The sequence below is a fragment of the Colossoma macropomum genome, unplaced genomic scaffold (assembly GCF_904425465.1).
Source record: "Colossoma macropomum unplaced genomic scaffold, Colossoma_macropomum, whole genome shotgun sequence".
In the NCBI taxonomy this organism is placed as follows: domain Eukaryota; kingdom Metazoa; phylum Chordata; class Actinopteri; order Characiformes; family Serrasalmidae; genus Colossoma; species Colossoma macropomum.
In genome coordinates this window covers 15,515,691-15,541,005 of record NW_023494800.1, presented here as the reverse complement: position 1 = coordinate 15,541,005, position 25,315 = coordinate 15,515,691, and the positions used below count along the sequence as shown (strand labels likewise).

The following is a 25,315-nucleotide window of genomic DNA, read 5'->3' as shown; positions in this document are numbered from 1 at the left end:
ACTTTAAATACACTAATGACATGCACTTTCTCTTTCAGCTGTTTTAATTAGCCTCAATGAATTGTCAGCTTTTTAAAGAAAATATCAGCTATATTTTTGTACTGTAAAAATAATCAATGGTCATGTGTCACTTGTTTCAATTTCAACTGAAAGGTAACCAAAATGAGACAGTTCAATGGAACACAATTTAATCATTTAATAAAACTTTTATTTGCCTTTTCTAAAACTTACGTACTTGCAATGTTTTAGTATTTTGACTTCACAATGAAATTTTGATTTTACAAACAACATTCTGTATTTTAATACTTTATTAATTTCCAGTGTTTGTCAAGCACTGAGCTTGAGAGTTGTGCCGATTTCCTAATAACATGTGATTTTTTGCAACATTTCAACTGTTCAGTTAAATTATCCTACTAAATCACCTTACTTTGGAACAAATCTGCATACCACAATGAAGGGGAAAAAAAAAAAAAGTACACAAGACATTCTAAAAATGTCAATTAAGGAAACTCCATGTGTGTAGTATTTACCATTAAGACAGAAAGGTGCGGACAGTGCCTTTTACCAAGCCTCTACATATGGGACACTTGCGTAGAGATGGAGCACATTCTTTACACACCACCAGGTGCCCACAGGGAATGAAAACAATGTTGACCTCCTTATCCATGCATACTTTACATGTGCGTTCTTCCTGAAGTCTCCTCAGCTGTTCCTCCATAGGAAGGTCTGTAAGACAAAAGGAAAATTTTTAATTTAATTATAATAGCTCCATTAATGCTCACTGTTTCAGGGCAGGCTCTATATCTGATTCCCTTAGCGTGATGGCTAAAAACTTACAAACAAAAAACAAAACCTCTCGTGTTTGAGTATACCTGAAAGATCTTGACTCGGTGATGCAGCTTCATTTGTCTGGGCTGAAATTGCAGTGAAAAGAACATAAAATGGATTGTCAGTATTATGTAGTGATGTATGCTTGCTGTGGAATTCTCCCTGCATACTTTAAAAATGTATAAGAAATGTTCTTTGAGCATCACCTCAGTTCTTTTAAGGGGATCCCATTTAAGTGTTCCTACATGCTAGCCATGACACCAATATTGACTACAAGGGTTTAACAGACAACGACTAACATGGAACACTGAAACTTAAGACATTTTAAGCCAATACAACTTAAGTTAAATACCCATTAGCTCTCTTAGGAGGTACACGTCATTCTTTTTGATCCAGTTGCGGAAGACCTCTGCTGCCGCATTCCCTTTTGACAAAACCAAATCGATGAGCTGGCCTGTCTGCTGCTTGACTGAAGTGCAGTTGCGTATGGTGTCATACTCCTTCTGTGAAATAACATTCTCTTCAAGGAGATGATCCATTAGACTCTGAACACTTTTCAACCGCTGAGTCAAGGCAGTATGATGCTTTTTCAGAAAAGTAAATCCATCTGCAAAACAAAAATTAAAGATAACAGGAATGAACTTTTGCTTGTGGGGAGATCACAAAACATTTGTACAGACGCCAATCTCACAGCATTTGCACCAATCAACAAACTTCAACTAAACTTGCCTGAAGCCATTTCCTCTGCAAAAAGCTCTCGCTCCTCCTCTCTTTTCTCATCCTCAGCACTTAGCAGGTCAGACACCAGTTCCTGCACAGTTTTATAATTTTCTCCACTGGTGAGAATTTTGCTCTGGACAGTCTGTTTCACTAAACTCCGCTCAAAGCCCATTTCTAAGGCTGACTTCACCACAGGTGTGTTCATCATTACAGCATCTTCTGAACGCTCTTCTCCAGGACCCAGATGTACAACTACACATAAAGGTAATAAGAATAATCAGGGCATGTAACAGTACGTTAGATCATTTTGGTACAGAAACAATACTCCTGCCATGCTCTACTTTTTTTTGTACTCACCAGGTGGATCAACAAATTCCCTTGAGTTGTTGTCTCCATTAGTTAATAGCTGTGGAACAGTATTAGAGTTTCTCTTACTGTAACCAAATTCAGAAATGAAAAATAACAGCAACAACAACAAAAGTTAATTATTTTACCCCTACCTGTTCAAACAATCTTGGAAATCTTGCTTGAATCTGATGAACAAACTCTTGTCCTTTCTCTTGCAAAAGATACTCACACCTACAACAACAAAAACAGTTTTAAAACAATGTCAATTATATTTTGCAACAAAATCAAACACTGGGAAGCAAAATTGCCTTTTCACCTTGGAAACCATTTAGCATGTTCCACCCATGGATCATCACCCGATTCCCAACATCTAAGTCCTCCATCACAGCAAAAGCACTTCACGTCATCATTACGACCTACAGATAAACAAAAAAAAGTTGTTTATTAGATAATACTGATGGCAGGAAAGTGAAAAAACAAACCTTATAATATTGCAAATGCCCTAAACATAACCTTACCAACATAGTAAAAGCCAGCCTTGGCCAGCTGGTCTGGTCGAACTGGTATTCTTGCAGGCCAGTTAACAAATGTAAGCAGCCTCTCATCACACTGCTGCATTGCTGGGTTGGAAACATTAGCCAGTCCACTACCTGTGGCAATGGACACGTTATCTGCTCGGTCACCTCTCACAAAGCGGCAGTTAGGGTAGTGTCTCTGGTGCTCAGATACTGCCCTATCTCCAGGCTCCCAATTGCTGAGCTGCCCTCCACAACTGAAGCAAGCCACTCTGTCTCCCTGGCCAAGATAGTAGAAACCAGCCTTTGCAAGTTCAGCAGGGGTGACTGTTGCGACGGTCCAGTTCTGGAAGGTGTCTAAACGATCTTGCTCTCGACGCATGCTTGGATTGTGGCAAGCAGGAGGACGCTGATGAGACATATCCTCAACGCCACGAGATGAGAGAGGACTGGAGGGGGCAAGGTTGTTAAAACCCATGTTGAGGTAACCAGCCTGCTCATCTGTCTGGCCTGATGTTGAAGCAGCTGCAGATGAAGTACTGGTTGCAGTAGAGGCAGGAGCATTGATCTGTAGGACAGCCACATTGCGAAGAGGAGAAAAGGCAGAATGGGAGGATGACAGGAGGTTGGCTGTGGAAGGTAAGCTCTGGATGAAGGTGCAGTTGGGAGACAGCTGTTTGTGCCTCTCTGCTGGGCATTCCCCTGACTGCCAGTTCTCAGCAGTCACGTTGCAGCGGAAACACTGAACACGATCACCTACACCAGTGTAATAAAACCCAGCACGGGCAAGGCTTCGTTCTGTCACAGGAGTCGTGGAGGGGAACTTTGCGAAGGTAGAGATACGATATAGTTCACTTGTATTATCATACTGTAGGTCTGCTGGTGCACTGTTTCGGCAAAGACCTCTTAGGAAAGGACTGTTTTGCAGAATTTCCATTGTAAGCAAGAAAAGAGGGATGTCCTTCAGGGAGAAAGGCTTTACTGAGACGGCTGAACTCAAGATGACATAAAAACAAAGATGATCAAAGATCATCACTTGCGGCCAAAAATCACAAGATATCAAACTAATCAACCAGTAATCCAGATGTTCACATACTCACGCCTGATGGAACGACACCTAACCAAGAGTCCGGACGAACGCAAACGTAACTGAGATCTTGACGTGTGAAACTGCCAGAGAAAACATAACTGACCCACTACAAAGAACGTGAATTAACGTAAATTAAGTCTGACTATCCATATGACACATCTGCATTCATCCAGGATCACTAATAAACACAACATAGCCATACAGACAAGATCTTCTTTTTAAATGAGGCATGATATAATAATGACAATACCAATGTTAAAGTGAATACTACTCATTGTTAACTGACTCCCTGGATGTGCCAAATAAAGCCTTTCTCCCTGCTGGACATCCCTCAGGTCGGTGTTTAGGTATCCATGACAGAAGATTAAATGTAATTATGAAATGAAAGGATGTTCTTCAAAACAAAGATGTTTGGCTTAATAGGAGATATTTCCTCACGTCAGTGTTGCAGTACCTGAAGATAACAGAAGAAAGGACACATTGTAATTTCATGCTTTGGCAAAATTCAGATTTAACTGAACACAGTACTGGGACTGGCTGAACTAGTTAGACACTTCCACTTGCAGTCACTGCAAACACAGAACACTTATGTCAACACACTTTCTTAGTTTCAGCTAGGGGTGAGCATTATGAAAATATTAATTATTGTGATAAATTATGTTACAATATGCTTTTCTGAGCATATCATGAATATCGCCACTACTCAGAAAACACTTCCCAGCTCCATGTTTCATTACGAAAGCATAATTAGTCCTGTTCAACCTGACTCAGTGCTTCCATGTATGCGAAATGTTATTCATAGTTTTAAATAGCATTTGTTTTAAATGTGGCAGTATTTTTCTGTTCCAACTTATCGGATGTTTGAAAAATAAATGTGACATATCACATAGTGAAAACATCTCTAGTTTCAGCTCTTGCTTATTTCTAGATATACCCTTTAAAGTTAGAAATAATGAATATGTTGCTTAATATGCATTAACATAAACAATCATAGAGACCTAAGAAATGGCATATTAAGAAGATGGTTGAGGGAAATAACTGCAAATTAACTGGTTTGTCCTCTTGTATTAGCAAAAAAATAATCTCCTTTAACTGAGTAAAACTGGTAGAATTTACTAAGCATTTGCAAGGGCTTTTTTTTCTTGGTAACAACTCAGGCAAAATTTTGGCAACTTAGGTACTGAACCATAAGCAAGTTTTAAAAACTTGCTGGCAAATTCCTTTTTATATTAATCAGAAGCCACATTAAATGAAACCAATGAGTAAGATTAGTTTTATGATGAAACCACCCAGTAATACAAGTGTTGCTAGTTTCATTATGAGATTTTAACTTCTATTTTATGCAGTACTAAGGTAAAATACCAGACAAACTGAAAAAGTAGCAGCCCCTTTACCTTAACTACTAGTTAACGCTTCACTCTGATGTTCATCAGACTGACCTGCCTGACAGCACTGGATTTGGGTCTGATGCTCTGTCCTAGCCTTTATGCCCACTAATGCGACAGACTATTCAACCAAGTAGGTTTGTAGTAGTATGAGAGATACTCAAAACTTTTGGGACAAATCATAGGCCTTTCCTGAGTTTCCTGGATGAGTAAAATATTAAATAGCAGGACCGTTGGACTAGGACTGAAAGGAAGGATAAATCTGTGTGTACAGGAAGAGGAAGCAGAGGAACACTGTGTGCCGAACATATTTGGTTGCAATTAGGTCTACGATCAACCACGCCTACAGAACAAATATGAATCATTTAACCCAAGTCAATTCAAGTCAAGGTTACACGCCTCATACTTCTCATATGTCGTCACTTGTTCGACAGATTATAATAATTTGGCTACAACAAGGTAGCACAGCGAACTTAATATTCAACGTAAAGCTGCCGAGACGGAAACCTAGCTTAATTTGATAGCTATTAGCTATAAACGCTGGAACGTGGTTTTTCTGAGTGTAATATGAATAAGATAAGCTTATCAGGCTAACGTTAGTCGTGGAGTTTACGTCTGCCTAGTTACCTAGTTAGCTAACGTAGTTACATGACCCGACAGCCTCCATTTTGAGAGGGTTTTTCCACCTCACGTAGTTAGCTAACCAGAAATAACGTAGCTAGTCCGCTTAACAACGAAGACAGATGATGATAAAAGGAAAGCAAAGGGAAATTTAACAGTTCCACAAGCATTCAGTAGGCGGGGGTGACAAACTCACCAAAACACACCGATAAACCGAGCTGTAAAGCTAAGCGTTGAAAAAACAGCCTCGCCTGCCTGAAAGGAAAGAGGAAAATCAGAAAATGGACGGAACCCTCTCTGACTGCTGACGTCTCGGCCTCTGACGATGAAACCACATTAAAAGCCACCAGTCGTGTCCACATACGAGAAAGACATCAAATACTGTTCGACTAAAATACAAAATATGTGAATACTTCTATTTATTTCATATTATACACGTGTGTTTGTATCCTACTGGATATTCTGCAAGGTCTCAAATACTTTACATTTGTATCCGCAGATTGAACTGTGATGTTACAGTGACATAACTTATTTTATCGTATATTGTTGTTGTTGCGTCTCTTTTCTGTATATGTGATATTATTAACGGCATTAAAGCAAAAGGCCTCCCAGAAGCTGCAGATGAGCCATAACTTTAATGTTCCGAGAGAAGAATGGAAATTTTTACATGAATATACATGTCTGTATATTGTGACCTTACAAATGAGCGACACTAAATGCGCAAGACTGCTGTTTGATTACATGAGAAACACTCGGCCCAGAGCAGTAACCTCAGCTCCATTACACAGATAAAGCAGACTGAACTCACCCAACGTCTGATCAGCCTAGGAGACCCCGGATGTAAGTTTAGTCAGTCTACGATGGTGCTCGAGTTAGTTAGCTTACGCTACTAAAGAGGACGTCCGACCACGCAGCACTGACAGACGTTCTCCCACGTGGGTTTATGAAAACCATGTGAACACCCCGGTACTTTCCAGTTAAGCAGAAGCAAAAGAAAAATTCCCCTTCATCGCGCCAAGTTCCGCCTCCGAAAGGAACGCATGTTATCTATGGGTCAGCAGTGTTTACTGAGGGATCAGGATATGACTGCATGGTGGAAAATCTTGAAATGGGACGGAGTAAATTAAAAAGAACTTATGTTCTTCCAGCTTTTTATTTTTTAACTTTTACAACGACCGAAACTAAATGCGATCTACGCAGATGCACTTTTTTTTCAGATGAATACTGTGGGAGAAAGGAGAGGAGCAGAGGACGTCCAGAGTGCCGGGCGCGTCTCCGCAGCCTGCCTGTAGTTAAAAGTAATGTTCTACATGTTGATGTGTATAAATAATAATGTGTCTCGCGTCTTGTTTATATGCCCTTTTTAGCTTAAAGAGCGTGGATGAAGTGTCCACCCTTTTTGTGTGATGCTCTTTTTTTGGTGACCTTAAATATCAGCAATGTAGGTATGTGCTTCTAGTATCATTTATTTATCAGCAGCATACAACCGTTTTTATATAGTTAAATTAATAGCACTTATTATTTAGCCACAGTCATTAAAGGCATTCTCATTATTAGAATAATTTAGTTTGTGTGTATAATTACAACACTATTTCTTGATTAACTGATTGATTGATTAAAATGTCATCGTACGACCCTGAAGAGTAAAAAGATCCGACACATCTCGTTTTAGTTTTTTAAAAAAGGCTATTTCAAGCTCGTAGACATTTTATATTTGCTGTATATAAAATACTGTTTAGATCAAAAGGCCAACATTTCAAAGCATTGAGTAAAGGTAGCACTGAGTTTTTAACAAAACATCGCAAAGCGTACAGGACTTCCCAACAGGAAATCCTGTTTAAATTGTGTTAGACCACTAACGCAATTTTGCGTTTGGAGTTAAAGGGGAACTCCACCAATGTTTCTAAATTTCTGCATATTTAAATGGTTGAGATGTAAACAAAGTCATTCAGAGTGGTTTGATGTGAAATGTTCTGTTCTAGAGAAACTTACCGAGTCAGAGTTGTTCGCAGTGGTGGTGACAGGAACCAGACGTCTGAAGAGTTTAATGCAGAGCCGGTTTATGAGGAGCCTGGCCTCTTCCTGTTTCTCACGCTAAAACATGACTGCAAAACGCCAGAGGGCGCCCGAGTCCTCAGTGAATCATAGTCAAAGAAGCTAAACGGCTAAAAATGAAAAGTTAAAACAGTTTCTAATGACTTGTCTAGAACGTTCCTTTAATATTAGAAAGTAGAAAGATATATTCTACTGAAAAACAAAGAAAACACCTGTATGATTAATTTTTTTCTACACCAAACGGGTTTTGGGCAGCAGGATAGTAGCATTATTGCTGTTGAGTGCTGAATGGTTGGCGAGCGGAGCAGCTCATTGGCTGTTCACGCTCACTGACGTCATGAACGTACATGAGGCGCCGTTTTAAGCTTCCATAACTCTAGTTCAAAAGTGCTCAAAAATATAACAGCGGTGTTAAAATGTTTTATGCGGTTCTGTGTTCGGGAAATGAATATAATCTTCCACTTTAAAATGTTTAAGCATTTATAAACTATGATTTTGTTCAAATGCTCCATCTTAACCCTTTCATATTGGACTTGATCAGGAGCGCCCTCTAGTGTTTGAGAAACCGTGACAGGGTGGTAAATATCCTCTCTACAAGTTCTCTAGTTTAATGCCTCTAAAAGATCCTTTACAAAAGGGTACTATGTTATATGCATATGAATATGCTGCCTGATGTCTGAGGTAAGAATTTGGCCTAAAACATGTATTTATAAAGTCATTCATGGCAGAGCTGTACATAAAGGGTACTCTGAGGCAAAATATTTCTGAAAGAAAATAAATTTTTCCAGATTTTCACTGTTTTACCATCATCAGCATCAGAAGGTTCACTGGTTGTTTTGGATAGTAAATAAAATGGTTATATTTGTGTTGTAGACATGGCGAACCCTGATTCCCATCACCACCACTGTAAAAAAAAATCTAAGTTCTCAACCATCAAACCACTCTGAATGACTTTGTTTACATCTCAATGACCAGATTATACAGAAATTTTGAAAAGTCAGTGGAATTCCCCTTTAAGGCCCTCCTATTTGGAGTTGGTCCAGCCTGCAGGTATACATACGTAGAGCAAGGTTCAATAGGGGAAACAGTCCCTTTGAGGGAAGAGAAAGAAATTTAAACTAAAAGTAAAAAACGAAAACGAAAATTTTTTAGATGTAACTTTCCAGTACTTCTTCAACACATTACACAATGCACTGCCCTACACCTAAAATACCGGTGCCGTGTAAGTTATAAATACATGCATAAAGCCCAGAAAAAGAGGTTAAGACTACACGTCAAATAATGTAAAATATCCTAAAATTATTGGATTATAATACCATTATTTATTCTTCCAAACTAACTAAAGAGAAAACTTCTCTTCTAACTAAAGAGATAAATAGCTGTTATAAATTAAAAACAAGTAGCCCAGTTTCCAACTTAACTCCAAATTCATATTCATGTAGGCAGGGTTTGCCAGCAGATGTATGCTGATCTACCAGCTTTTCCAAATTCTTAAAACCAAAAATTTTGGAGAGGGTGAGAGTTAGTTTTTCATCAAAAGGCCAACTTGTACTAATATGTGAGGGAGTGAAAAATATCATATGAACAATCACACGTTCAATAAAATATTTTGTTATATATATATATATCTATATATATATATATATATATATATATATATATATATATATTGTTGAACATGTGTGATTGTTCATATGATATTTTTCACTCCCTCATGTATTAGTACAAGTTGTCCTTTTGATGAAAAACTAACTCTCACCCTCTCCAAAATTTTTGGTTTTATTGTTTGATGACTGTCTTTAGGGCCATGATTCAAGCAACCTGACATCTGAACCCCAAATGCGATGGTATGCTTACTTATTTTACTTACTGAATACTATATATACTAAGCAAGTTAATAGGGAGCAACAGTCATAACCAATATAATGAATATTTTTCATTGTTGAATTGAACACATCACTTAAAACAAAGATTTACTAAAACAGCTGATCCCAGTTTTAGTCCAGAAGATGGTGCTACAGCTGTAGCTTTTTAAAAAAATCTTTTTTTCTCCTTTTGTCTCTCTACTTCTTTCTGCAACATCCCTGCTGATAAGTAGCCTTTAGCCAGTCTCTTTAGCCAGTGTCTATATTAGTGGTTGTTGGTGATGACAATTTACACATTAAATATATAACTTTGTTTTCAAAACATTCAAAAAGCTTTAACAAGTAAATATTACTTGGCTTTTGTGATCTGCCACAGGAAGAAAGACCTGTTGTCCATATTCTTCCATTTTAGGCTCATTTTAGACTGTTGCTGCCATAACAAAACCTTGTATCTCCACAAATGGTAGCTTTACAGGAGGAGGAAAAAAACATTCTTAAGTTAATATAACATTTATTCCAAGTAATTGGTCAGTTCTATTGGTCCATTCACTGTGAAATGTTCAAACAACATAAAGTATACATAGAGTTTTTGATAGGACATCAAGCTATTTTCTAACCCAAAGTTTAACAATAACATGAATTCATAACACACAGCTAGTGAAAGGAAAAGCTCCTAATGTAACAGAAGATCAAGAACACGGCACACTGTTATTAGACAAGACACCAATGCCAAAACTGTGGTACAAGACATACACATGTCTTTTGAAAGGATCGATACACAGATAGGCGAATGTCTGCTCGTTGTCTCTTCCAGAAGGATAGCACAAGCCGTTTTCATCCTAATATGGTAAAGATGAAATGACATCATTATGGTTAGAGCTGTTTCCTTATTATGTTATAGTTTCATTTATTTGGTATTAATGGGGATTTCCACAGATTTTTCTAAATGTTTCTGCATAATTTAGTCATTAAGATGTAAACAAAGTTGTTTACAGTGATTTAAAGTGACTTATATCATTCTAGAGAAACTTACCCAGTCTGAATGGTTCACAATGGTGATGACAGGAACCAGGGCCCATATTCACAAAGCTGATCTAGGATCTAATCCTGTCAGTAAAATTATAGTGAATAACAGCAGAATCTGACCCTAGATCAGCTCTCCTACTCTAACAAACGTTGTGAATATGGGCACAGATGTCTGATGGGTTTAAAGCTTCTAAAAGCTACGTATCTTACAGAAGGTTATTACACAAAATTGTTACAAACACACTGCCTGATGCCTGAGGCATTGTTTTACGATAGTTCTGTGTAAGTGTTTGACCTACATCACATGCAAGGTGTTGTAAGACAAAATAGAATCCAAACAAAATTGATTTTTTTTATTTACTATATTTACTCACTGGTTGTTAAGGATAGAAAATAAAATGTCTATATTGGCATTGTTGATATCATGGCCCCTGGTTCTTATCATCACATTTCTCTCCAACGAACCATTTCACATGAAACCACTCTGAATGGCCTTGTTTACATCTTAACCATTGAAATATGCAGGAATTTTGAAACGTCAGTGGAAATCCCCTTTAAGGATTATAAGATAAAGGTAAGTAGTTTTTGGTATTTTTTAATAAGATGGAGAGTAAAACAGATGCATAGAATCTTCAGCCAAAATGACAAATGTGAATATCTTTACAAAACAATACAAGACTACATTCATAAAAGTACAATTTCAAGGGACACAAAAAAAGAATGCGGACACACACATGAGCAGATACTTTCAAGATCGTTGAGGCAACTTGGATCTCTCTTGTGTCCGAGTCCTTCTGGACACTATGGAGCAAAAAGTAAACAGGGTAATTTCCATAATTAATGTAAACTGTTTCCTGTTCAGTTCTTTTTATTTGTCTCCACCTTGGCAAATCATTAAACCAAATTAAATGCAGCACACTATGAAAAACATTTAGACATTAGATGACCGCTATTAGAAATGTACACATATCAAATGATTAAAAGAAGTCATCAATAAACTATTCCTTTGCTCACCTACCTCACCAAATCTTTGTAAATCATTTTTGCAGTTTCAATGTAAGGACTGATGACATCTTCATATTGGCACAGTTCACCACCCAGTACGATGTGCTTAAACAGTCTAAACAGGAACTCCTGACGGTCACATGGACTGACCACATGATAATTTTCAGCGTCCTCTTCCAGCAGCATCTGTCAGAAAACTTAGGGATCAGTACGTTTTGCGTGAATGATACTGAAACATACATAATGAGATCAGATGAAATGACCCAAATACTGAAGAGTTACCATTCTCAACTCATCAAAGTCAGGGTGTACTTCATGGTAACATTTGACAATGTGGCCGGAGGGACGCACGATTCCACTTGAGAAAATTGGATCGAATATGTCTACAGACACTTTAGTGCAGGGAACAGCTTCCACGTCCACATGTGTAATGTCACTGCCTATTTAAATGATCATAAAGGCATTGCTGTATTCATGCTATACAGAGATGCAGACATTACATTATACTGTGTATAAGTCTTGACCATAAAAACAGCCAACAAATCTAACTTAGATTTGTCATTCAGAGTGGTTTAAGCGGTGGTAAATAAGAATTGTTTACAGCGTTTTTGATAGGAAGCAGACATCTGAAGACTTTAATGCCTCTAAATGCTCCTTCACAGACAGTTGTCATATGACATGGTGACATATACCCTATGTGATGCCTGAGACATTGTTTATGATAGCTTTTTTTGTCCATTCATGGTAGAGAGCTACATGCATGACACAGCAAGCCAAAATAGACCACAAAAAGAGTTCTATTTTACCATTATCAACATTAAATATAAAAATTCAAATTACACTGTTGGTTTTATAAAATGGCTTTTTTTGCACTGTAGATGTTACGACCCACTGTAAAGAATTCAGTGTCAGTAAGGGTCTCTACAATGAATTATGCCACTCAATGAGTCAAACCACTCTGTATGACAATCTCAACGACTGGGCTATTGATCAGTGGAATTCCCCTTTAAACCCAATTGTGAAGCTGTGACAACACTGGTATACCCAGAGGTTTCCATGCACCAGAAGCATCCAGGGTCTTTAGGTTGTTTTTCACACAGGGATCCTGAAAGAAATTCTAAACAAAAAGGCAGAATTAAGTAATACTTATGGTCTAATAAGTATGTAACCTGCATTAATGTTGTGAATAAAATATGAATACCAAACTCACTAAAGCAAAGTCATTCTTCCTATAAGACTGGAATGTCTGGTCAAAGTAAAAAGCCAGAGCAGAAATTCTTCCCAACATGGACCTAAAGGAAACAGAGAACGGTCAAAGATAGTAAATTAACAAAGACAAGCTTGTGTACGCTGAGAATGCATGGAAGCATTGCGAGTTACTGAAGTTGCAGAGAAGCACTGAAAGTGATACCCCATTTTATTTACACACTTTACTTACATTTAAACTTCTACTGTAGTGTGGTAAGTGACGTTATAGCTATATTAATTTGCTAAAGTTAAATACAAGTTCGTTGCCTGGCTAAGTTTACTTGGTTAGCTAGCTAGGTTAGCTAGCTAGCTAGCGTTGTCTGCGCTGTGGGGACCGAACGTATATGGATTTTATAGGCTTATAACATTTCTCCGCGCTTCAGCTAAACAGCAGGTTAGCAGGTTATATGCTCACCATTTCATCAACAGTCCTGTTGTATGTGAATCTTGCTGAAATGTAAAGGTTTTGTTGGGAAGCAGACTGAAAGTGTAGGTTTGCTCAAACGCATGCGTCTCCTCAGCCATCTTGGTTGTTGTCAAACAGTAACCATGGAAACGTGAAACGAGTCTCAGTCCTCTCTTACCAGAATAAGTGACATCTTCGTCAGATTGAAACTACATACGTATTAAAGCCAGTACATTATACATATATTTTTTGGTATTGTTATTCTTATTAAGTAATTATTATGTAAAAATAGATGCAAATTAGTAACAAAAATAAACATTAGTTTTATTGAAAATTACCGTTCACATGTTGGGGATCTTAATGATAGTTATTCAGTAATAGCTTTTTGTTATAAATTAGAGACCAAAATTCACAACTTAAAATTCCTACATCCATCATATTTGTTGCATTTTATTTTTTTTCCCTTTAGGTCTACTTATAACATTTGTGTAGTTTTATATACCAAAAATGGTCATAATTTATTTTTACATGACCATTTTCTAACTTCATTCAAAAAGCACTGAAATACTCCTTGCAACTTCAGTATGAATGGGTGGAGCTAAACTGAGTTGGTTCACATCACACAAACAATGAATTCAAAACAGGCTGTTTTTGCATTATAGTTTCTGCATATGGATATTCACGTATTACTTCACACTTTTTTATTTTAAAAAAGCAAGGGAAATCTGGTTTTCTGTGATATAGATATTTCAAAGTATATTGGGAACAACAAGAACTGTGACATGGCAAAAAATAGCAAATTCAAAGTAACTGAAAAATAAAAGGCAGAAAACCCCCAGACAGGTCGCCAGTCCATTGTAGGGCAGGTACGCAGACATACGTAGTCACGCCTAGGAGCAATTTAGTATTTTCAATTCACCTGGCTGCATGTCTTTGTACTGTGAAGGGAAACCCGCAGACACAGGGAGAACATGCAAACTCTGCACTGTTCGCCTGGGCGGGGAATTGAACCCAGGCCCTTCTTGCTGCTTGTTGTGAAATTTACTAAGGAAAACTATTTGCTTAGCAAGATTTTAATTATTAAAATCTATATTATATTAATTTGATTATACGTTCATTCTCAATTCTTATACAGCATTTTCATTTTTTGTGGAATCTCTGTCCATCACAAAGCAACTTTGTCTCTCAGTGTCTTTTTAATGAAAATTGGTGTATATATTAATATACTGAATATTTTTAATTATAAATAGTCATATGCTTTACTTATTTATTATTTTTGTAGCATTTATAAAATCTTTGTTTGTGTGTGGATCCATAATGTACCTGTAGAAAATTCTTATACCGCCATAGCAAACAACAGAAAACAAATATAGTTGGAATGTAAAGGCTTTTACATGTAAATTTGTTGCTTACTTTCTCTTCCTTTGCAGTGGCTGATGTGCCTACTCAGCAGGGCTATGTAATGCCCAACAGATGTGTTTCCAGAAAACCACTGAATCTGAAACCTGTGCGACCGTGACTAGTAGCATTTTCAAGACAAAGCAAGCTGAGATCGAGGGGCCATAAACGGGACCTACAAAAAGTTACCTCCTCCACGTTTGTTGCCATTCCCACATATATTGCTGCTTGTATAAGGCCAGGCTGGACCCCGCTGTGTTTCTGGAAGGAATGCATTTACGTATGCGCTGCCGCTTCACACCTCTTCTACAACAGAGAGGAGTGTCACATTTCCCTCTAACATCTGGATTTCATAGCTCACACAGGATGTTGTCAAAGTGCAATAAAACAACAGTGGTTTACAATGAATATTGTATAGTCCGTGACAACCAGCCTTTTTGTTGTGGTTTGGGCAGCAGCATGCTCTTTTTGTTGTACCGTGGCCAAGGAGGCAGTCCTAGACCAAAAGACTTCTCAGTGTCTTCTCTTCTCATTGAGAGGTGTGCACTTTCATGCTCTTACGGAACTCCACGTAAACTGACATGATTTGGATCACTTTGTTTTGGCTTCATATTTTCCCAAATCTTCTTGCATTACCAAATATAACTGTGGTAAGTGGTTTTAAACTGCCCTTTATTGTTTTTGTTTTACTTTTTGATCTATTTTCACTGTTCTTATCTGTTTTGTCCATAGTCTTTGAAAGGACTGTTGGACACGTTAGCAGCAGTTTACATGAAATGAGTATTAGATTCAGCTTTCTCTTTGTGTGAGATTTTCTCTGTTTCTTTTTTATGGCTCACTGCCATGCGAGCATGTGATATAGCCCACTGAGCATGCTCAGATGAAGAATACCAAACCACAGGATATATCTGTTTCATGCATACTAACTAACTTTGTCCTAGGTATCTAAAACAAACAATTTTAAATACAGAGGAAGTGTGCAGTGAATGTGTAATTAAACATATTGCTGCAGATGGAGAGGATGTAATGGAAAGATCATAATAACATGGTGTTCTTTTTAAATAGGATATAAACAACACTGCACTCAATGAATTTGTGACGTTATCTGAGAATGTTCAGGATGTGTCTCTCCGAAGCCAGAAAGAACGAATTGTCAAGGATGCAGGCAAAGAAAAGTGCACAGTCCCATGTGAGATGACTGCAAAACTCATGCGGGATGAGAAGCATACTTTCTGCAGTATGTATTCTGCCCTAAACCCACACATATGCTACTGTGCAAAAGCCAAAGACTACCCCTTTACCCCTTATTTGTTTAATTTCCAGTCAAAATAGCTATTAAGTACAAGTTATTCATTTTTCAGCATCAGGAAAAAAGCAGAAAACATATTTAACAGAAAGTTAACACAGAAACAAGACATGACTTGTAACACAGAATGACTGAAAATAAAAAAAAATCAGTATTTAGTTTGCTCACACTTTGCCTTTACTACATCTTTGATTCTTTTCAGGAGACTTACTTCCAGTTTTTCAAAGAAATCTGCAGGGATACTTTTCCACATCTCCAAAGTTTAGTCTTAAAAGTTGGTTGCATTTTCTGTTTCTCAAAAAGTAACCCCAGACACATTCAGTGATGTTGAGGTCTGGACTCTGGGGTGGTGACTCCATGGTTCTGAGAACACCAGCAGCTTCTTTGTCTGATTAGTAAATTTTCTTTTTTTTTCTTAGTTTCTTTCCTTAGTAACAGGTTCTTGCCAACTACACATCCTTTTAGACCCATAGTGTTGAGGTGTCTTCTCACAGTGGAAGGATGGACAGAAACACCTGTGGATTTTATCAGATCCGAAGCAAGAGTGGAGCTTGATTTTCTTCTCTCTCTCCAAGCTTTAAGTGCTGTTTATCTGATGGTAACAGGTTTGGTAGTCTGCCAGGTCTTGCACAGTTGTTAGGAGTCACATTTTTTCGCTATCTTTTATTTGAACTCCAGTTTGGAAACTGTTTTCCATTTATTTTCCTGTGTTTTTTTCCTTTCTTATGCAAGTGGACTATCTTAAATCTAACCTCCTCAGAAATGTTTCCTGAAAAGTAATTAACTTGCTCAGAATGGCTGTTTTGTGTGGAAATCAAATTAATGAAGGGTGGCCCTGACTTTTGCACAATACTGTACATGCTTGCTCAACTACTCTTGGAGCTAGAAAGGGTGTCTTTAAAGAAATGACTTTAACAGGACATTTCCAGCAATTGAATACATGTCATTTTGTTGAAAAGTTCTTTATCAATTATTCTGGCTGCACTTTTAATTGACCTTCTTTGCCAATCAGGTAACCTCCAGCATGCCATGACAACATATGCAAGAGGTACAAGAAAGCTGATCAGAGATCTTATAGATGAACAGCAGAAGACTCTGGAATTTCTTACCAGTCAGGTATAAACCCTCTAATCCCAGCTTGAAACTTTCCTCTGCATTCCTGCACAGATATAGAAAACACAGCTCTGTTGCCTTAGCTGGATGACATATTTCCTTTTCTAAGGTAATGGAACTTATGATCAAAGTCCACACTCTCAGCTCAGAGGTGCAGAGGAGCAACAGTGACATGTTTTCCTTGAAGCCCCTCCAAGCTCATGGTAAACTAATGACTATTCCTGCAGCACATCATAAAATTCTAAAACTGCATTTAAAGTCCTTAAGTACCAGCTTGAATTTCTTATGTTCACAGGGAGGGACTGTAGTGACATCAAGGAGACACTAGGGGCAGTATCTCCTAAAATTCCAAGTGGAATTTACATTGTTAACCCTGACAACTCTGAGCTTTTATTTGAGGTAAAAATTCCACTTTAATGTTTGTTTAATTATGAATTACAGTAAGTTTTGATACCTGCATACATTTTATTCAAACCTTATCCTTAGAATTGCCACTGACTTTGGTAAGCAAATATTTGCCAATAATTCAGGGACATTCTAAAACTCAATTAAATCAAAATGAAATCAAAAGTGACCTTTTTTTTACCTTGTTAGTTCATGTCTTACTTATAGTCAGTTGCACTATGGAAGTTTTGGGCATTTGGAGACCCCTCTGGTGAAAATGTGTAATTGCATGCAACATGAGGTAGAACATATTGTAATGTGGGTTGTGCTTCGGACCTCTAGTGGAGGAATCTCATGATTGCTAGCAAAAAGTATTCAAAGAGAACTCGGTCGAAACTTGATGAAGGATGCGTCTTCCGAGGTTGTAAGTGAATTATCTGCTTTTGTTCATCAGTATAATGTTGATTTTGTATTTTAGGCCTAGACATCAAGCTGAATCTCTTGTTGAGCCTGCCATAAAGACATGATGTGGTCCAAAATCCCACAAAATCTGACCCAACACTTCTGACTTTTGAATTGTTATTTCAAGCTTTACAGGGTGACTCACAGAAACACCCACACCAGATTTTAGTGTTTTTTTCACTCCTGACCATGTAATTCTACTCATTTTAACAAAAATCTATCATAGTGTAGTCTTGAGCACAACCTGTCATATCGTTTAAAAGCCAAAATTCTTGTTTTCCCATAGTTGTCCATTAAATTGTAGTAATGTCTTCTGAGCTTTGATTACATCATCATGCACCATAAATAATATTAACCAATAATATCAGTTTCACGTCCTTCTCCTACCACCCCCACCTACTGAGTGAAACGTTCAGCTAGCTCAGAGGCTCTCCATGATATCATGTTTCACTTGGAAATACATCATAGTTCATGTTCACATGAAAAAAGCTTAACATGGCTTAATTTAATAAAGCAATGGCCTGAGAACACCACATTTCTCTCCCATCTCACTGGTCATAAACATCATCTCCTGCCAAAAGAATGAACCCGCAATGCAGATATATTTTTAGTATTTTTGTATATTACAGATCAGTTTTTCAGACCTGGATTAAGCCTAAACCTAAAAAGAATTTGCACTGGTGATTCACCATTGACACTGCAGTTTAGTCCAAGATTAGGCTTAATCCTTGTCTGGGAAACTGGCCCTAAGTCATTAAACTGTTTCCTTGTAATGATTTTTAATAGAGAGGAAAGTTCTTAAGGTGAAACCTTATGCTTTGTCCTGACATTACATTATCCTTTTGGCAGTAGACAGTGTTTATGGCCAGTATGGTGGGAGAGCTGGTTCTAAGTCTTTGTTTTGCTACATTAAGCCATGCTAAGCTGTTTCCTTATAATGTGCTTCTGTGGAAAATGCTTAATTTAAAACTTTAAGTATTTTGTTTTTATTGATTGTTTGTAAATAATATCTAAGTCCAGTAATATATGAGAGATATTTGGCATTTCTAGATTATTGTTTTATCACATTAAGCCACAAGCTTTTCTTTTCCTTTCCGTTTGAATGGGTTTCAATGGAGGGAAAAATTATCTTGTAAAAATTATCATGTAAAAATGATCACTTTGTCTTTGGATTACAGTTCATGACAAGTGAGAGAAGTTTCTTGAGTTCAGAACATAAAGATTCATCTTCTAACCATCTGGTTTAGGTGTTTTGTGAGATGGATTACATGGAAGGTGGCTGGACAGTAATACAGAGACGGACAGATGGTTTCACTGACTTTAAACATGTGTGGTCAAACTATCTAGATGGATTTGGGCACCTACCAGGTCAGTGGCTCTGTATCCTCTGCTTTCCCTTTTTTTCCCTTATTCAAGATCTACACTGTATTATATTTAAACACTGTAATAAAGAGAAAAGTCATGTCTTGTTTCTCTGTGTTTCCTTAAGGAGAACACTGGCTGGGTTTGAGAAAGGTGTACAGCATCGTCAGTCAGAGGAATACACGTTTTGAATTGCACGTTTCTCTTGTCTCTCAAGATGACTCCATTGCGTATGCCTCTTACGACAACTTCTGGCTTGAAGACGAAAGCAAATTTTTCGCAATACATCTTGGCAGATACGCTGGTAGTGCTGGTGAGATTGTGATTATATCCATTGCATTAGAAGTACTATGACTAAGGAAATGTGACTGAGCATATTTTTAATATGTTTATGAGAGATACACATCTGACCATAACCATCATAGGAGGTATAATGTAAACGACTTTGAATCAATATATTAGTTTTTTGTAAAGGAACTATTCAGTATTATTGTGCAAACTGCATTCCTAAATCATCAGACACTTACCTCAAACAAAGTTTAGCTGTTAAAGGGACCCTCTAAACATGACTACATGTTGTAAACAGACTTGCATCCTACAGTGGTGCTGTAAAGGTCTCTAAAATAAGATTTTCCAGATTAAAGACTAGGCAAACCTCCTTCTCATGTATCTTGAAGGTGGGAGAAAATATGAAAGACTACAGCTGCTTTGGTGTGGATGTTTATGGGCAGGCTGTGTGTTAAAAAATAGCTGGTTGTTAGTTGGTAAATGCAGAAGGCAGAAGGAATGCACAAAGCTAATGATACTGCCATAACTTCTGTGGTGTCTTCAAATCATCATTATATGGAGAGAATAGATTAATCAAATGACTAAAATGACTCTTCAGATGAGGAGGACTGCAATTTAAAAGCTTCAGCAAAGTTTTATTCTGACCAGCATCAGTGGACCAGTGTTCTTTGGGGTCAGTTTAACCCCAGGCTGTTTTAGCTGTGTAGAACATAAGAAATATCTACACACATTTGTCTTGGTTATTTTGGATGATGTTGAAGTCACTATAACATGCATGAAAAAATTATTCCCACGAGAACTTTGATATTTCCCAGTTCTGAGTTCTGAGACAGTTAAATCGCTAGGGTCATATTGGCCACAAGGATAAAAGATGTTAGCAGATATGAGGATAACAAGAGGGTTAATATGCTGATCACCAGCAAAATCAGCATATGTTGTGTTGCTGGCATGCTGGTCAACCAGCACCAGACCATCATAAACCAGCATAAATCAACTTGAACCAGTACTGATTTTTTTTTTCAGCAAAGAATGTAGCTACCTGGATTAGATACCTTGTGGTCATGGTTGACCAGCATAATAGCATCCAAAACAACATATACTGGTTTTGGTGGTGATCAGCATAACAGCTTCCATTGCTGCTGACCAGCAGACCAGCATCCAAAAGATAACGTGCTGTTTTTTCTGGTGACAAGCTATGCAGGTTTATACTGATTTTTTTTTCTTTTAGCAGGAAGAATAAAGTCTGCCATGAAAAATAACATATTAAACACTAGTTTTAGCCCAGAATGCAAAACTATGTTTTAATAATCTCAGATAGGCTGCTGTATTTGGCTGCTGGCACTGCATGAGACTGTTTACAAAAGCACAAACAAAATTCATGTTTCAAGATGGGTGCCAATGTGATGTACTTCAGACCTTTTTATAAACAGTATGCCATACAGTTTTAGAAACCATAGAAGGAAGTGGTGGGGTATAAGCTCCCATTACATGCTAGCTGCATTAGCCTTGTAACACTTACATTTTAAAAAATTTAAAACACATCTTGGCTGACCAGCTACATTTAGGGTAAGGGGAAAATCATAAAAGTTCCATTTTTTGCCAAACTACTCCTTTAAAGCAGTATTTCTCTTTCTTGGCAGGTGATGCATTTAGAGGATATGACCAAGACCAGAATCAAGATACGGCACCTTTCAGCACATCTGACGTTGATAATGATGGCTGTGTCCCGTTCTGCACTTTTAATGAGACAGCTGTGGAGAGTTGCAGTGTCCATCACAACAACACGGGCTGGTGGTTTAACCAGTGTGGCAGCGCAAACCTCAATGGCTCCCCTTTGGACCAAGATCGCTCCGCTCAGCCACACATTCACTGGGACACATGGACTAAGAATGGAGAACCTGTCAGCATCAAGTCAGTAACAATGAAGATCAGGAGACTCGAAGGCTCAAACCTTAAATAAGCTTTTTGAGCTTTACAGTATGGTCAAAATTCAGAGACCATCCTTCATGTATTTAATTTCTAAAATGGTCATTAAGTTATTCATTTATCAGGAGACATTTTTTAGAAGATTACACAGAAGACAATCTGCTTGTTTAAGAAAAGGGAAGATCAAAGGAAAATAAATGAAAAAAAAGTTTTTTGAAGTTTCCAAAACTTCAAAAGAGTTCAAAAGTTGTTACTGAGAAAAGAAAATGGTAAAAAAGAAGAAAATTGGCACATCAAACATAGAAGCCGCTGATGCTCTAAGAACAAGGTATTGACCACCCCAGAGTCCAGGCCTTAACATCACTGATTGTGTTTAGGATTACTTGGATTTAGAACAAACTTCTAAGGCTAAGATCTCATTGAAAAACTCAAAGCAGGTCTTATGAAAAGAATGTAAATTGCAGTCAAAGCCAAAAGTGGACACACAAAAGACACAAAAGATTATCTTTAGTTGTTGAGGCTTCTGTGTAATTTTCTGTTAAATATATGTTTTCTGCTTTTTTCCTGACACTAAAAAAGAATAATTTAGTGGCCATTTTCACTGGAAACAAAATAAATAAAAGATGGTCTCTGACTTATGCAAAATACAGTATGTAATCAGGAGATATTTTTAAATGGTCTACTATTGGTTAGAAGGCCCTTTCCCAAAATCATGATACTCTGTGGAAAAAAAGATAGAGGGTTAAAAAATGCTGGTGTGTAAAAGGGATTTTGTTTCAACATAAATATTGATATCTAATTTTCTCTTTTTTGAACACTGGTCTGAAATGCTGATTATAATATCAGTATTAGCCCATTTTAAGTTTTTCATTGGTATAAATAAAGGCTGATCTGTTTAAAGAAAATGTATACAGTTTTCATCCAAAAAGAGCTGATGACTGCTGTTTGTGTCAGATGAAGAAGAGCAAAATGCCAGTACGCTTTCGTGGAAATTCCATTTTAACTGCACATTAAGTGCAAAGTCGCAGTGAGTCTGCTGTGCCTGAAAATCAGTCTGGAAAGGCAATTCATGAGGAGCAGAGAAAATATGAGCCATGTCAGCATTTTCCTACATGGCTGGGATAAAACCTGAAATGATAACTATGAAGAGATAAGCCCTTCAAGTCAGGCTCTAATTTTGAAACACAGCTCATCAAACACCTTGAAATGGATGATAATAAGACAAACTGTGCTGATGTGGGTGGCCCAATATTTGTACTAATCCATTAGCATGACAGCTATCTTTAACACACTTGAAAGGAGCTGCATAGTGTGTGGGCCTCTATTAGCATCACTGTCCTAATGTAAACACATCAGTAGTTATGTGTGTATGTTATACCATCTGTACTCTGTCTATTTAGAGCACAGAGTTCATTTTGTCCTTTCAGAGACTAAACAAAACGTCAAAGCTCCAGTGAAGCGCTACATGGCCAGGGCTTTGCCCACTGCTTGACTGGCAGCATTTGAGGGTGAAATATTTTTGATTTTTGTTATTTAGTATACTTCCAGTGCATATATTCTCTTCAAATTTATGCACATAAGATCTGATTTTGTACTTATAAATATGAAAAAATATGTATTCATTAGCATAAACAAAGATATGTTTAATAAAAGGAATTGATAGAAAAAAAGTGTTCAGACACCAAAAAGTAATAACAGTAGCACTTTTTTTATTTGTACAGCTTTGAGACGTCTACAGTAAGATGTAATCAGCTTTTTGCAGTTCAATTTTGGACTTTTCCTCCTGGCAAACTGTCTTCAATTCTGCATGGTAATGAGGATCTCTCTAATGGACTCAAAATTTTAAAAAATAGAATTCAAGTCAAGAGACTGGCTAGACCAAGGGTGTCCAATCTTATCCACAAAGTGCCAGTGTGGCTGCTGGTTTTCATTGCAAACATGCAGGAGCAGCCCTGACTCTTCTCGTTTAATCAGTCTCAGTCTTTAAACAACTGATCACGTGAGCTCCTGCTTTGTTGGAATGAAAACTTGCAGCCACACCGGCCCTTTGCAGAATAGACTGGACTCCCATGGACTAGACCAGGGGATGGCAACCCAAATGTTAAGAGGAGCCATTTTGTCCAAAAATCAAACCACCTTGGGAGCCACAACATTTTATGTCCATTTTAACATCATGGCTGTAAATATGTCTCAGTTTGTGCTAATGTCCTAGTTAAGGTTAAAAAACATAATATAAACAAAAATGCAGACTTACTTCGCTCTGCTTTAAGCTTTAGCTCAGCTATAACTGATTTACTTGCATCTCCAGCTGGAAACTTTTCCACAAAAGTAGATTAGTTCCTTGTAAAATGTCTCTCAATATTCAAATTTTTACAAGGCTGAAGTCAACCTCTCATTCACCAGCTTCTTGTTCGAATTTTCCCATTCCACCTTAAATGGTGCCTGAAGTGTCAGAGTGTAACTGCTGCACTATTCAAGTTGGAACAAGAAAATTCAAAAGAGAAGCTGGTGAAAGAGGAGCTGAACATCTTAGTGTTTGGCAGTTTCTTGTTGCAGATTAAACATATCAGAAAGCCAGCTGGACTGCTTATAAACGCAAATAAGTCCATTCATTTCTAAATTATCGATGTTCATCTTAAATTTTTCAGTTTGCCAGCAGTCTGTGCGCTGACCTTCAGGGTTAAAGGGTGAATTAGCAGATATAGACTACATTGACTCGAGTGTTTAAGACCATTTATTGTTAAACCTGTGTTAGAACGATCAGCAGAGCTTTATTTTACTGCAAGGAGAATTATTTTATTTTTACTTGAAAGTCTAATTCTGCTGTGGAGCCACAACAGGGCAGTAAAAGAACCCCAAATCCTGATGCTCCCACCTTCATACTTCCCTGTGGGTTTGGTGTTCTTGGGATGATACATGCAACCCCTTTTTTTCCAGACATGAGGGGCTAAATTTTGGCAAAGATTTTGTCTGACCAGAATACATTATTTGAAAAAAGATTTCTGATTTGTCTAATTGTTTCTGTGCAAATTTTAGACATGCATCTTGCCTCTTGTTTAGCATTAGAGTTTTGTGTGAGATGTAGGAATGGAGATGATTGTGGTATAGTTCATTGTTCTCTGGGTAGCTGTTGTTTATGCTGCTTACAGGTAGTTTTGCAACTCTTTTGAGTGACTACTGGCTTCTGTGTTACTGTCCTTATCAATAGTCTGAGAGAACGCTGCAAAATCTTGCAGGGCACATCTGTCTGGGGAAGATTAGGTTGTGGTTTCATGAACTTTCCACTTGCATATTATCAAACTATGCTTTGAATACTTTTTCCCCCTCACTACATGTCATATAAAATATGAATGTGACAGTTTTGTAACTTTACTTAGACATAACAGATCATGAGTCCAGAAGAGATTTCATTTTGAAGAGACTGACATGATATTAAGTGTAAATGCTAAAAAAAAATATATATATTTATTTGTAGAATCTTTCTCCACACTGAACTGGTCTTACTGAGCAGGTTGCTCTATCTGAATGAAACAAGCCACCAAGCCATCAAAACTACCTCAGACACCACAGCAAAGCTTCTGGTAAGTGTACTGACTTTAAGTCCAGTCCCTAGAAAATGAGCTTAAAATAGTTGATGACTGTGGCGGTCTTCAGTATGAGGCACTATTAACATGAGAAAAGAACCAAGACAGTGGCTTCCCATGACCCTCTCTGTGGTTTACCTTTTGACCCCATCAGCTGGGCTCATATATCCTTGAGGAGTTTTCTGGACGCCGCAGTGGCCATGCACGCACGTAGGCATGTAGTGATGTGGGTATGCATGCACACACATTAGTTAGAAGAAAAAGGGAGGACAGGGAGAAAGAGCAAGAGAGGCAGAAAAGGGAGAGTGTAGTGCATGCCTTCCTGGCTGCTGATTGGTCAGTATGGAATTCCATTGAAGGCATTTCCCACACTGACAGAA

General features: G+C 37.6%; 3 protein-coding genes across 6 annotated transcripts; 1 reads left to right on the top strand and 2 right to left on the bottom strand.

Annotated features, from left to right (window-relative positions):
• Positions 1-181: 181 nt before the first annotated feature.
• On the bottom strand, positions 182-7,564 carry birc2 (baculoviral IAP repeat containing 2). 4 transcript variants are annotated; one of them, XM_036589115.1, is made up of 10 exons: positions 6,316-6,524; positions 5,704-5,762; positions 2,415-3,955; positions 2,213-2,312; positions 2,049-2,127; positions 1,906-1,954; positions 1,558-1,800; positions 1,181-1,435; positions 873-914; positions 182-726 (listed from the first exon to the last, which is right to left on the bottom strand). In XM_036589115.1, exons 3-10 carry the CDS (start codon positions 3,442-3,444, stop codon positions 533-535), a joined length of 1,992 nt encoding a protein of 663 aa, XP_036445008.1. In that variant the 5' UTR covers positions 3,445-3,955; positions 5,704-5,762; positions 6,316-6,524; the 3' UTR covers positions 182-532. The 4 variants fall into 4 exon arrangements, with proteins under 4 accessions (XP_036445008.1, XP_036445009.1, XP_036445007.1 ...); XM_036589116.1 differs by lacking the exons at positions 5,704-5,762; positions 6,316-6,524 and adding an exon at positions 7,500-7,564; XM_036589114.1 differs by lacking the exon at positions 5,704-5,762.
• A 2,396-nt stretch (positions 7,565-9,960) lies between these two features.
• Positions 9,961-13,365, bottom strand: cfap300 (cilia and flagella associated protein 300). Its single transcript, XM_036589119.1, has 7 exons — positions 13,122-13,365; positions 12,669-12,750; positions 12,503-12,575; positions 11,741-11,898; positions 11,472-11,644; positions 11,188-11,254; positions 9,961-10,266 (listed from the first exon to the last, which is right to left on the bottom strand). The coding sequence occupies exons 1-7, from the start codon at positions 13,229-13,231 to the stop codon at positions 10,117-10,119; spliced, it is 813 nt and encodes a 270-aa protein (XP_036445012.1). The 5' UTR covers positions 13,232-13,365; the 3' UTR covers positions 9,961-10,116.
• Positions 13,366-14,926: 1,561 nt separating this feature from the next.
• Positions 14,927-22,256, top strand: angptl5 (angiopoietin-like 5). The gene is made up of 8 exons (XM_036589118.1): positions 14,927-15,160; positions 15,576-15,747; positions 16,829-16,932; positions 17,039-17,132; positions 17,225-17,328; positions 19,023-19,143; positions 19,265-19,450; positions 21,066-22,256. Exons 1-8 carry the CDS (start codon positions 15,092-15,094, stop codon positions 21,383-21,385), a joined length of 1,170 nt encoding a protein of 389 aa, XP_036445011.1. The 5' UTR covers positions 14,927-15,091; the 3' UTR covers positions 21,386-22,256.
• Positions 22,257-25,315: the final 3,059 nt, after the last annotated feature.

Excerpts from the sequence above, each read along its gene's own strand:
- cfap300 (XM_036589119.1), bottom strand. The coding sequence starts at position 13,231 with ATGGCTGAGGAGACGCATGCGTTTGAGCAAACCTACACTTTCAGTCTG. Across the intron at positions 12,751-13,121 it reads ACAGGACTGTTGATGAAATG|GTCCATGTTGGGAAGAATTT; the intron begins GTGAGCATATAA and ends TGTTTCCTTTAG. Across the intron at positions 11,645-11,740 it reads ACTTTGATGAGTTGAGAATG|ATGCTGCTGGAAGAGGACGC; the intron begins GTAACTCTTCAG and ends GTTTTCTGACAG.
- angptl5 (XM_036589118.1), top strand. The coding sequence starts at position 15,092 with ATGATTTGGATCACTTTGTTTTGGCTTCATATTTTCCCAAATCTTCTT. Across the intron at positions 16,933-17,038 it reads TGGAATTTCTTACCAGTCAG|GTAATGGAACTTATGATCAA; the intron begins GTATAAACCCTC and ends TCCTTTTCTAAG. Across the intron at positions 17,329-19,022 it reads ACTCTGAGCTTTTATTTGAG|GTGTTTTGTGAGATGGATTA; the intron begins GTAAAAATTCCA and ends CATCTGGTTTAG.
- birc2 (XM_036589116.1), bottom strand. The coding sequence starts at position 3,444 with ATGATCTTTGATCATCTTTGTTTTTATGTCATCTTGAGTTCAGCCGTC. Across the intron at positions 2,128-2,212 it reads CATGCTAAATGGTTTCCAAG|GTGTGAGTATCTTTTGCAAG; the intron begins GTGAAAAGGCAA and ends TTGTTGTTGTAG. Across the intron at positions 727-872 it reads ACCGAGTCAAGATCTTTCAG|ACCTTCCTATGGAGGAACAG; the intron begins GTATACTCAAAC and ends TTTGTCTTACAG.